The sequence below is a fragment of the Aythya ferina genome (genome assembly GCF_964211825.1).
Source record: "Aythya ferina genome assembly, chromosome: 1".
NCBI classification, from domain to species: domain Eukaryota; kingdom Metazoa; phylum Chordata; class Aves; order Anseriformes; family Anatidae; genus Aythya; species Aythya ferina.
In genome coordinates, this window is record NC_140296.1 from 29,416,121 (window position 1) to 29,428,724 (window position 12,604).

A 12,604-nucleotide genomic window follows, 5' to 3' on the forward strand; every position below is an offset into this window, starting at 1 on the left:
AGAAGCCCTCCGGAAGGCATTTGTCTCAATTCGTGTCCTGCTATTTCCCTTTTTGCTTGAGAACAGAAAGCAGCTCGATAAGCAGCTTCTTCTGCTCCTCTTCATGGTTGAAAGGCTAGTACCAATTAAAACATGCACAGCTGATGCTTGTGGGACAAACACTGGGACAGCTTCTAACACTGAAACCCTTACCACTGGGGAAAAAGGAGGGCACTTAAATACTGCCTCCTCCCAAGCGCTCACAACCTAAAGCAGAAAGTCACACTGCAAAGCCTCACTCCCCATGATAACAGCTTGGCTTGAAAAGGGAAGCAACAATTAACCAGGCTGTTAATTTGCTTGATTTCAGTCCCAGATGAAGCCTGCTACTTCAGCTAGAAGCAGCGACTCCAGCATCTGCCAGTTTCCTTGTTTCAACACCTTGCTGATATGTCAGGAACTTTGGGGAAAACACCCAGAACTGCACCTGTTCTGAACAGAAAAACAGAGTCACAGAATCATAGAACTATTAGGGTTGGAATAGCCCTTCAAGATCATCAGCTCCAACCATCCCCCTACCACCACTAAACCACGTCCCCAAGCACCACGTCCAGCCTCTCCTTGAACACCCCCAGGGATGGTGACTCCACCACCTCCCTGGGCAACCCGTCCCAGTGCCTGACTGCTCTTTCTGAGCAGAAATGTCTCCTCATTGCCAGCCTGAACCTCCCCTGGCACAACTCGAGGCCATTCCCTCTGGTCCTATCACTGGTTACCCATGAGCAGAGGCCGACCCCCAGCTCCCCACCCCTTCCTTTCAGGCAGCTGCAGAGAGCAATGAGGTCTCCCCTGAGCCTCCTCTTCCCCAGCCCAAACACCCCCAGCTCCCTCAGCCGCTCCTCACAGGATTTGTGCTCCAGGCCCTTCACCAGCTTCGTAGCCCTGCTCTGGACACACCCTCTGATGCTGAAAGGGAGGGTTTCCAAAGCTCTTTATCTTATCCAGCTAATTCTAGATAATCAGTGAAATGACAATTTCACTTGAAAGTGAAATTCGCAGAATTATACTGAAACCTGCCTTGTTTTTTTTCACTTGACAGCACTGACTACTCCTGTTTCGGTTCATACCGAGAAGCCTGACTTCGCTTTGAAGTAAGCGCTCCCTGGGGACCTCTGCAACCAGAAAACATACCTGATACAGCAAGAGCCACGCACGGCCTTTCCCCCACACCGCTTCTGCTCTGCAGCAACAAACTCACAACTGCACCGAGAGCCGCTCCGAAACCGCAGGCAGAGAGGTATCGGCAGCGCGGCTCCCGCTGCAGGAAAACAAGCGGCGGCCACAACAAACACACACAGATGCTAGAGCCCAGACAGGGGGGGATAATAACCAAGCTGGGCATTTTAGATCTAAGTCCGGTCAGTATCACAAGTTTTTGATTGGGATTTAATTGTGTCATAGCCGTGCTCTGAGTCAGCAATAATTAGGGAAGGGGGAAAGGCGGGGGGGGGGGGGGAGGGGAGAGAAGTGTTTTAAGCTATTTACACAGCCAATGACTAATGTTGAATAGGAACACCACAGCCACAAGCACATACCGATTACAAGTTAAAAAAAAAGGGAAAAAATAAAGAGTTTGACAGCAAACCTCGCGTTTTTCTGCAGCCCCTTTCGGCTCCTCCTGAAGAGGGGCACAGCAGGCAAAGCACACGGGGGAACAGGTGGGGACAGCCCGTCCAAAACTGCCTTTGGGACGCCCGAAATACCCCGCAGCGGGGGCTGCCCGCGGGTCGGGGACTCCTGCCGTGACTCAGGGTCGGTGGGAACGGGGCTGCCCGGCCCCACGCACTCACCGGAGCTCCCTCCGCGGCGGCCAAGCCCTCGTACGTCTTCCACGCCTTCTCCCTGACGCTGCCCGGCACCTTCAGGGCATCGCAGAGCGCCACGAAGCCGGCTTCCCCGACGCCGAGCCTGGCGAAAAGAAGAGCGCAGAGCCTCAGCTGCGCCCCGCCGGGCTAACGGGGGGCTCCCAGCCCGAGCCGGGCCCGTCACCCAGCGCTTACCGGGGGCTGCGGGGCGGCGGGGCGCTGCCGGAGCCGCCGTCGGGGCTGCAGCGCTGGCTGCGGGCGGCGCCCGGCCTGCGGGGGGGCTTGGGCGGCATGGCGCGCCCGGCCGCGCTCCTCTCCCGCCGCCCGAACCGCGGGAAAACTGCGTCACCGCCAGCCGCTCGTGACGTCACGCCCGCGCCGGTCGGTCGCTGCCCCGCGCCGCTCCCGCACCGGGGCTCGAAAACCGTAGGCGCGGAACCCGGAAGGAGAAGCCGCCCGCCGCCCGGCCAATCGCGACGCGCCGTGGCTCGGCGCTGGCCAATGGGAGGCGGGCTCGGCTTCGCGCCACTGGAGCCCTGTGGTAACGGGCGGGGTGTCTCGCTCCACCCCCCCCGCAACCCCTCAGTGGGGCAACCGCCCCCCCCGTCATATATACACATATATACACGGATACGTATAGACACATGTATATACGTATATACCCGTATATACACATATATACACATAAATACACATATATACCCATATATACACATATACGTATGGACACATGTATACACGTTTATAAACGTAGATACACATATATACACGTATATACCCATATATACACATATATACACATAAATACACATATACACACGTATATACCCATATATACCTATACATATCCATATATACCCATATATACATATAAATACACATATATACCCATATATACACGTATATGTACAGACATGTATACACATATATACCCATATATACACATAAATACACATATATACACATGTATACACGTATATACATGTATACGTATATACCCATATATACACATATACACGTATACTTATATACACATACATACACACACATGTATACACATACATACACATATACACATACACACATATATACACATACACATATATACACCTATATACAACGGTGTGAGTATAGGGGACAGGAATTGAAGTCCTACATGGCCAACTCGAAACCTGACGTTCACCCAACTCCCCTCCACGGTCCTGTTTGTCACACCGTACCCTACACTTACATCTAATAAAGGGAGTTCTCTATGCTTATATTTAATAAGGGAAGTTTATCCAGCCTGTGGGATTTTTTTGGGGGTTGTGAGGAACCTCATGAGGTTCAACAAGTGTCCTGCACCTGGGGAGGAACAACCCCAGGCACCAATGCAGGCTGGGGGTGACCTGCTGGAGGGCAGCTCTGCTGAGAACGACCTGGGGGTCCTGGTGGGCAGCAGGCTGACCATGAGCCAGCAGTGTGCCCTGGTGGCCAAGAAGGCCAATGGTGTCCTGGGGTGCATTGGGAAGAGTGCTGCCAGCAGGGCAAGGGAGGTGATCCTGCCCCTCTGCTCAGCCCTGGTGAGGGCACACCTGGAGTGCTGTGTCCAGTTCTGGGCTCCCCGGTATAGCAGGGACATGGAGCTACTGGAGCAAGTCAGAGGAGGGCTGCTATGATGATGAGGGGACTGGAGCACCTGTCCTACAAGGACAGGCTGAGAGAGCTGTGCATGTTTACATCAGACTGAGGGGAGACCTCATCAACATGTATAAATACCTGAGGGGAGGGTGCCAAGGATGGAGCCAGTCTCTTTTCAGTTGTGCCCAGTGACAGGATGAGAGGCACCGGGCACAAACTGAAGCACAGGAGGTTCCAGCTCAATATGAGAGGACATTTCTTTACTGTGAGGGTGACAGAGCACTGGGACAGGTTGACCGGAGAGGCTGTGGGGTCTCCTTCTCTGGAGATATTCAAAACCCACCTGGATGCCATCCTGCGCAATGTGCTCTAGGTGATCCTGCTCGTCAGGGGGGTTGGACTGGGTCATCTTCAGAGGTCCCTTCCAACCTCAGCCATTCTGTGACTCTGTGGATGTTAAGCTAATAATATTCAAGACTTTTTTTACTTGTTTATTTTTACAACTGTTTAAGATTCACACACTTCATTTGCTTTTTTTTTTTTTTTCATTAATTTTTCATTTAAAAACCGGGGAAGAAGCCATTTTTCTGGTTCATAATTAGAATTAAACCAATTCCAGTAAAGTGAATGCAGAACAAATGGGATTTCTGAGGCAAATCCACGTATGTAAACTCCAGGTGAAGTGTTTGAGTTGCAGACTGTAGGATTTAGACATTCCTTGCTGTAATTCTCGCAAGCCGTAACAGAAACTTTACCCTGCTTCTAAGCACGTTTAAAATACTTCTCGTATTTAATATTAATATATTTAATATTTTACTTCTCGGCGATGCCAGATGGCGTGGAAGGTTCAGAGTCTAGGTCTGCGCGTGATCTACAGCTGAACCACGGACAATCGGGCAGACCCACCAGCTTGGAAAAAGGAGCAGAAACCCTAAAGCAGAGAGCAGCCCATGGCCCTCTCCTCATCAGCGACTTCCAGAGCATGGAGTAATTCAAGACAAGAGCAAAGCATCCCGGAAAACTTGGTGGCAGCCAGTGGAGACCCTCCCAGCTGTCAGCAAGGAGGAAGCACGCCCTCCTGGGTAGCTGCCCTTGCAGCTGCCTTAGCGTGCTTTCAGAGCCAGGCCCCAGATCACCCGAATGATAGGCAAAGAATTTGAGCTGCTCTCATCACTCCCTGGCTGTTACTGCTTAGGGAACGGCACATCCTATTAAAGGGCTGACAACCGGTGCTGGCGTAAATATTGATTTTCTGAAATTGTTAGCGCGCCGAGCCTCTTCTCGAGTCAAATTTTATGCAGCTTTTCATCAAGCGAGATGCTCAGGGCTCCCCTCCATAAGCAGGTACCACCAAAAAATAATCCCAATGCTTCATGTTGCAGCTTACTGAGAACCAGAGGCAGCAGACGAATCGAGCTGCAGTGGCCTTTAAATCATCCCAGAGCCTCAGATACAGCAACTACACCTAAACTGTGTGAGGAAGATCTGATGTGTATGCAATAAGAAAGGCGCATGCATATGTAAAGCTGTATGCAAATTGCTGCCTTTTCTTCCTTGCTAGACATTTGAATTTTAATCCGGTATTTTAAAACATTTCCTTTTAAATGGAGCCTTTCGGCTTTGGGGATAAAATGGCAAAGGTAAGAAGAAAAGTAGCTCTTAGTGGGAAAAAAAAAAAAAAATGAAACACTGCAAAGTCAAATTAGGTATTAATGATCTCTTCTCATCAAACCTGACAATATATTTGTTCTAAACATCTTGGCACAACTTCTTTTGAAGTGTAGGCCATACACAAATGGCAGTCTGCGAAACCCTGCCCAGTCAGGCAGTCCTGATTCATTGTTTCCAGCTGCTAAACAATCTCAAGTAATTTCATTATCTTAATTCTTTCACTTAAAAGTGTTGCTATAGCTTCAGAGTAATTGCCAGTGGAAATAGAAATCATTCTTTCATTACAAATGAAGCCAAGCCTTTTTACTTTGATTCTTACTGCTCAGATCAGGTAGAAGTTTGCTACGTTTTTAGTTGCCATAAAAGTGAAATATTTGTGATGGGGAAACTATTTTAGTGCACCTCACGGTCTACCAAGTCTAGGTGCTTATTTCCACATTAGCCAAGACCTCTGCCACCTAAGGTACAGCCCTAATAAAACCACTTCTTCTGCAGGTACCTGAAAGAAATGTATTTTCTGCAGCCACTGAACTATGAGCTTCTGGATATTAGTCCAAATACTACATATTGACTGAATTTTTGCTGGAATAAAGCTCATAGGCTCTAAAACTCAGAGGTTATTAAAATGCCTTTAAAGAACCATAGAGGGCAAAAAACAAGGGCAAGCTAGAGCTGAATGATTTCTTTTGTATTACCTGTTGATAAATATTCTATTCTTTTCCCTAAGAAACCACAGGGAGTTTTGTGAGAACACAAAACCTGGCCAGGCAGCAGAGGTATAATTTTCTCCAGCAAACCTTTTCTGTGCAGGGACATCCCTTGCAGCATGCAGCAGCCACCAGCCCGTGCCACCAGTGTCACCGGGAGCCCACCAATCCCTCCCAAAGCCCCAGCACAAGTGCTGGCACAGGCAAGGAGCAGGTATACCTTAAGAAACAGGCCTTGAGAAGCGTTTTCATGGAACAGCCCGAAGCAGCAGACACACTTAAATGACAGTCCCATTTCAGGAGTGCCTCAGGGAGGCAAAGGCCATGCTTTGAAACAGCCCTAGCCAGGCCTTTTCAGCTCCCCAGCATGACTTTCACTGGTAACTTGGCATCATCTCTTCCTTTGAAGTCTGAAATGGTGCAAAACTGTCTGATTTGTACCCACTTTTGGTGATCTGTTTGAAATACCCTCTCACAGTACCAATGATGCTGTGTGTAGGTTAAGCTCTTATCCCAGAATACACTGGCAGGGTTATGGGGAGAAATTAGTGTTTTTGAGACTCAGAATATGCTTGTTGGTACTGTACCTAGACTGGCCCCAATATCATTGTATCCTATATAAAGACTCAGTTCGAAATACGAAGGATAGAAACTGTTTCTGAAAGTTAATATTTCTACAGTGACGTAAAATCCATAGGGACCACAAGCAAACTTCAATCCATTTCTCTCTAAATGGAGAAGTATTTCTTAGCCGTTGGCTTCTCTAACAGTTCAAAGCCTCTCCCCATACACGTTACTAATAATATTTTCACTCCACAGTTGTACACATCTACGAGTGCAGTACGTAGAGTGCTGGAGTCTGGTTACTGTGATGAGCCCATGGCAGGAAATCTATACCAACAGAGCAGTTAAGCCCATTGTTAGCGGGGTATTTCAGGCAAAGAGCATGCACACGCTCTTCTCACATGTACTGACCATGAAGGCTCCAGAGATCAGAAAGGAGAGGATTATTGGTGCTAGATGGAGAGATGTCTGCACGGGCGTCACACCTAGATGCAAACCCGCAAGCCAAGCCTCGCATGGGTACTTCTAAGCTCACTCCCTTTGACATTAGTTATGACATAAAAGTTTTGTGCTGGTTAAGCATTTTGACCTGAGATTGACTTTTCCCCTCTTTTTTACTCAGATAACTTCATTTATCTGTTTATATAAAATCATTTATAATTATATTAGGACCCAACACGTTGCATGTCCTGAGTGAAAACAGCTGCCCGAGTCACCTCCATTTTACAGATTTGTGTGAGCATTGACAAAAAGAAAAATCCCTGAGTGGTGCAATTTATCAAAAGAAGCCCTGGTGCAAGTGCAATTACAGCAGAAAAACTAATTGTTCCTGATACAGCTTTCCTTGCTTCTGGAAGATTTCAGGACGTAGATGTAAAAGGCACCTTTGTGTGCATACCTACCTCACACAATGTTTTGCCACATGGGTACAGTCCTGTGTGCCCCCACACAGGTAAAGCACTGCTAACCCCAGGCACGTCCTGTCCTGGGGGTCTGTAGGGCTTCCTGCGATCCCTCTGGGGCACAGTTTGTCTTGATTGGTACTGATATTTAAACAGAAATAAAGGCCAACAAGCAAACAAGCCCCAACCCTATTGTTGTTTGCGCCTACGGAGCCGTGTGAATGACCCCAACCCGATCCCTCCCTTCCCGTCCTGCTCAGTCCCAGCTTCTGCTTCCTCTCTGCATGAGAAAGAGTGCTCCAGCACGAGCAACACCCTGTCCTGCCAGGGATGGTCCCAGCAGCAAGGATGTTTCCTCACTTCTCTTCTTCCTGAGACCACGAGAAGGGGAATATGCTCCACTAGAAGTAGTGCTCAGGAGTCGACTTGAACCAGCAACCTGCAGACCAATGGAAAACGAGTGACCAGAGCCCATAGTCAGCAGCTGTAGGTGTTTCTCTGAATTAAGTCTACCTGTGACCTCGTCTGTTTGCTGAAAAGTGAGCCCAAGGTGATTAAATTCTTTATTAAGGCTTGGCAGTCAAACACCCCGGCTCGGTGAAGGCGTTTTGCACTCCAGCAACGCTCTTAGCGTGACAACAGCTCTACAGACTCTTCAGAGTTTTTTCCCTCTAACAGCAAAACACCCTCCTACGACCTGAGCAAACAATGCCAGTGAAAGCACAGCTCTGCTGGTATTTCTAACCACAGGCGTCTGCTAACACAGCCACGGGAGGGAGGCTTGCGTCCTCCCACCCAACTCACGGCAACAAAAGCAGACGCTCATCTTCCAGAGAGCACGGCTCTCAGGTGGGCACTTCCCTAAAGCCTCCCTTGGCTCCCACGGGACTGATACAGCTGGAAAACATCTGCAGAGGAATGAATCCTGCCCTTGCTTTGTCTCTGCAAGCGCAGCACATCTGTGCTTCTTGCTGCAGCTTCTCCTGCCGCCAGGTAACCAACCTCTGGCGTTTCCCGTCGTTCACACCTTCGGAGCTGTCTTCATGCCAAAACCTGCCCCTCGGCTCTTCCCGCTGCAAGACTTCAAGCAGAGGATGAGGAAGGACTGGGAGCTTTTACCACGCTTGGCAAGCCCAGATCATGCACATCAGCTGGGGACCAACACCTTGCACGTGAACACCACGGGCTGAGGCACACGGAGACCAACACAGCCCCCTGCACAAAATAACCACGGTGGTAGACGAGTGGCACTGCTCTGATTCTGCTCCTTTGGTGACAAGCCGCGTCCCAGCACTAGGATTCACTAGTTCACAATGTTTGCAAAGATTTTTGTCCAAAAAGGTCATTTTTACCCTATCACTTTCCTGGAATCCATTGGGCTTGAAATGTAGTTTCCTTCAGTATAGCACAAGCTATGTTTGTTTATCATCCCCTTTTTCAATTAAAAAAAAAAAAAGAGACAGAGAGAGAAGAAAGCCCAGGCAGTTCAAAGAGTTATTTTTTTCCACTTTTTCCAAGAGGACAGAAGTTCCATCACAATCTTTTTCTGTTCTCAGGGTGTTTTCGGTCTTCTTCTCATACAAACTGCCTGGCATCTAATAAGATGTGAACACCTGCCGGGAGCTTTCCTTCATTCAGCATTACTTTCTCTCTTCTTCTCCAACGCTTATTTTCACACTGCTGATAGAAATAAATTTCCCTCCACTGGACAGCAGACTCAAAAGCTATTAGGGACACAGGCACGTTCATGGAAACCTTCAGTCGATAAGAACCAATCTATTTCTCCCCACCACCTCCACTCCTTCCCGGCTGGTGTCTCCATCAAAGGATGCGCCTCAGGTCACAAAGTTTCTTACTGAGTTTTATTTGGAAAACAAGGTAGAGACAGCGAGAGGCTTGATAAATATATATATATATACATACATAAATAAAATAAGTTCCGTGTTGAATTTATGGAAAAAATTGGGGGTTGGACCCGATGATCTCCTGAGGTCCCTTCCAATCCCTACAAATCTGTGAAAATAGGAATGGCATGCCCATGAAAAGGTAGGAAACGTGCTTTGAAGTTCTTCAGTACAAATCTCAAAGATTGAATGAATAACCATTTCCTGACATACATTTGACCTTTATGCAAGCACAGGATTTCAGCATCCCGATTGTCTGTAGCTGAAGTTTTCCCAGTGGATTTTCCAGCTTGCTTAGACCTATACCAACATGTAGCTACGTAAATGTAATTTATACATAAACGTCTAACCTACATCTACATGAAGTTTTAGTTGACGTTGTTCATGATTGGCATCCACCACCAAGAATGGATTAAATAACTTTTGGAAAGTAACAATTACATTTTTCATTTTTTATGCACTGCACCTATACTGAACTGCAAATGAAGCCAAGTGCAGAAGAAGGAAAAAATGTGTTATTTAAGAAACTTCCTTTAAAACAAATTATTTTATCTCAATCCAGACATTCACAATAGCAGGAAGCGGGATGATAGCATGTTTACAATTATATAATAGCTCCAAAACCACTAAAGCATCCTCCCACTGTATTAATAAGGGTGAAAAATAAGATCAGTCTAAAGCCTCTTGACTGAATCCACTTAAGACAAAAGATTTGAACACCTATAGTGCATATTATTTTAAAAATTGGTTTAAGCAGCAATATTTTATTTAACATTCCTACTTTGCTGATAAATCAATGCTCAAAATTTGTTTGGAAGGACAAACAGGTCAATTTCCATATTGTGAAAGCTCAGAAGTGGATTTTGAGGGAGATTTTCCAGTCTTAGTTTTGGGTGATACTCCCTTTTTTCCTCCTCCGTAATTTTTCTCACAGCCAACTTCAACACCACAGGTAATAGGATACATCCTGTCCTGTACTCTCTCCCCCATAAAAGTCGCCATACAAAGATCCCAACCACATAAAAATTTCAAAATCGCTTTAAGAACAACAATTTAAGTGCAAATGGCACGATGCAGACTGGTATTAGCAACACTTGAGCTAGCTCAAAATGAACTGGCAAAGCTCAGTGGTGCAGTCCAGCATCACGCAATGGTGGTCCATGTCCCCAAACTGGTAGTGATCAGCCCCACTTACGGTACTTACATGAATTCTGGATTCAAGGTTGGCTTGGAGCAGCCCAAGAGGGATGGTTGACTTTCAAGGGTCAACACCTCCAAGTTTGAGAATGGACCATTCTCACTTGAAAAGTCAAGTAATGGTGACAGGAAGTCTACATGGAAAAACAAGGAGCTCCTGACAGAACCCAAACATAAAAAAAAGGGTACAAGAGATGGGATGAGGTCACCCAGGAGGAATATGAAGACACTGCCCAAACATGCAGGAGTGGGGTTAGGAAAGCCAAACCCCACCTGGAGTTGAATCTGACAAGGGACATGAAGGCCAACAAGAAGGGCTTCTGCAGGTACCGCAACAGTAAAAGGAAGACTGGGGCAAACGTAGGTCTGTTGCTGAATGGGACAGTGGCCCTGGTGACAAAGAGCATGAAGAAAGCTGAGGCAGCCCCAGTGAATGGCATCACAGGGAAAGGCTGGGGTACTGCCAGGTGGGACCCAAGGGAACGGCATGGAGCTGGGACAGGGGAGGGTCAGGATGGGGGTTAGGGAAAGGGTCTGCACCCAGAGGGTGCTCGGGCACTGGGACAGGCTCCCCAGGGCAGTGGTCACGGCACTGGGCCTGCTGGAGTTCAAGCAGTGTTTGAACAATGCTCTCAGACACATGGCCTGATTTTTGGGTGGTCCCGTGTAGAGCCAGGAGTTGGACTCGATGATCCTTGGGGGTCCCTTCCAGCTCAGGATATGTCTTATTATTGGTCTTTACTGGCAAGATCTACGTCCAGGAACTGTAGGCTCCCAAGATGGAACAGTGAAGGCTGGAGCAGTAAGGACTCACCCTCGGTGAAGGAGGATCAGGTTATGGAACATTTAAACAAACTGGATGTATGTGAATTCACAGGACCTGATGGGACGCACCCATGAGTGCTGAGGGAACTTGCTGGTGACGTTGCAAGGCCACTGTTGATGATCCTTGAAAGATCACAGTGATCAGGCAAGGTTCCTGAAGACTGCAAGAAAGCAAACATGGCTCCTATAATAAAGAACGTCATGAAAGAGGATTCAGGAGCTACAGGCTGGGCAACCTCACCTACACTTCCAGGAAAGCGATGAGGGAAGTTATCCTGGAGGCCACTTCCGAACATTAGCAAGACAAGAAGACAACTGTGAGTAGTCGGTGTAGTTTTACAAAGGAGAAACCATGCCTGACCAACCTGGCTGCCTTCTGCAATGAAATGCTTAGTAGATAAAGGGAAAGAAATGGATTCCGTTTATGTTGACTTTCTCTAGGCTTCCACCACTGTGATGTTGTACAGATTAGACAAATGGACAGTAAGGTGGATTGAAAACAGGCTGAAAAACCCAGCCCAGAGGTTTGTGATCGGTGGCATGAAGTCCAACCAGAGGCCAGTCACGAGCGGTATACCCAAGGGACTACATACAGTACTGTTTCGTGTGATGATAGTGGCCTGGATGACAGGACAGAATGCACCACCAGCAAGTTTGCAGATGACAAAAACTCAAGAGGAGTGGTTGATAGACCTCATCGGTGTGCTGCCACGCAGGGGAACCTTGACAGGCTACAGAAATGAGCTAAGAGGAAAGCCATTAAGTTCAGCAAGGGAAACGCAAAGTCCTGCCCCTGGGGATGAACATTCACCAGCACAGGCTGGGGGACACCCAGCTGCTGGAAAGCAGCTTTGTGGAAAAGGACCTGGGGGGTCAACAAATTGAGACAGAATTCTTAATAAGGTCTAGAGTCAGGATGAGAGACAACAGGCACAAACTGAAATACAACAGATAGCATTTAAACATAGTGAAGTTCTTCACTGGGAGTGTGGTTGAGCACTGACACAGGTTGTCCAGAGAGGTTGTAGAGTCTCCAACCTTGGATATTAAAAACCCAGCTGGACACAGCTCCAGGTTGACTGTGCTCCAAGCAGGAGGCTGGACTAGCTGATCTCCACAGGCTCCTTTCAACATCAGCGATTGAGCAATGTTTTGAAAGCATGTACAAACTTCATAGTGTAAGGTTGTCCTTTCCCTACATATTTGTTCAGGCTGGAATAGTGGTGAACTGGCTGCTTCTAGTAATGCACAAGTCAAGAGCTTAACACACTCATGTATTGAACACTCCTGGCTCTCAGCTGGGTCATCCTGACTCACGGCACACTCAGCTGTGGAAGAAAATCCAAGATGAGCGGAAGAAAATACAAAAC

The 12,604-nt window shown here is 47.6% G+C and overlaps 1 protein-coding gene across 1 annotated transcript in view; it reads right to left on the minus strand.

Annotated features, from left to right (window-relative positions):
• RB1 (RB transcriptional corepressor 1) overlaps positions 1-2,254 on the minus strand; it is a 78,690-nt gene extending 76,436 nt beyond the window's left edge. Inside the window, exons 1-2 of the mRNA XM_084529581.1 lie at positions 2,040-2,254; positions 1,830-1,947 (exon numbers count right to left, since the gene is read on the minus strand). Of these exons, the coding sequence (XP_084385707.1) occupies positions 1,830-1,947; positions 2,040-2,137 (216 nt within the window). The 5' untranslated portion in view covers positions 2,138-2,254. The remainder of the gene's footprint in view (positions 1-1,829; positions 1,948-2,039) is intronic.
• Between the last annotated feature and the right edge of the window lie 10,350 nt (positions 2,255-12,604).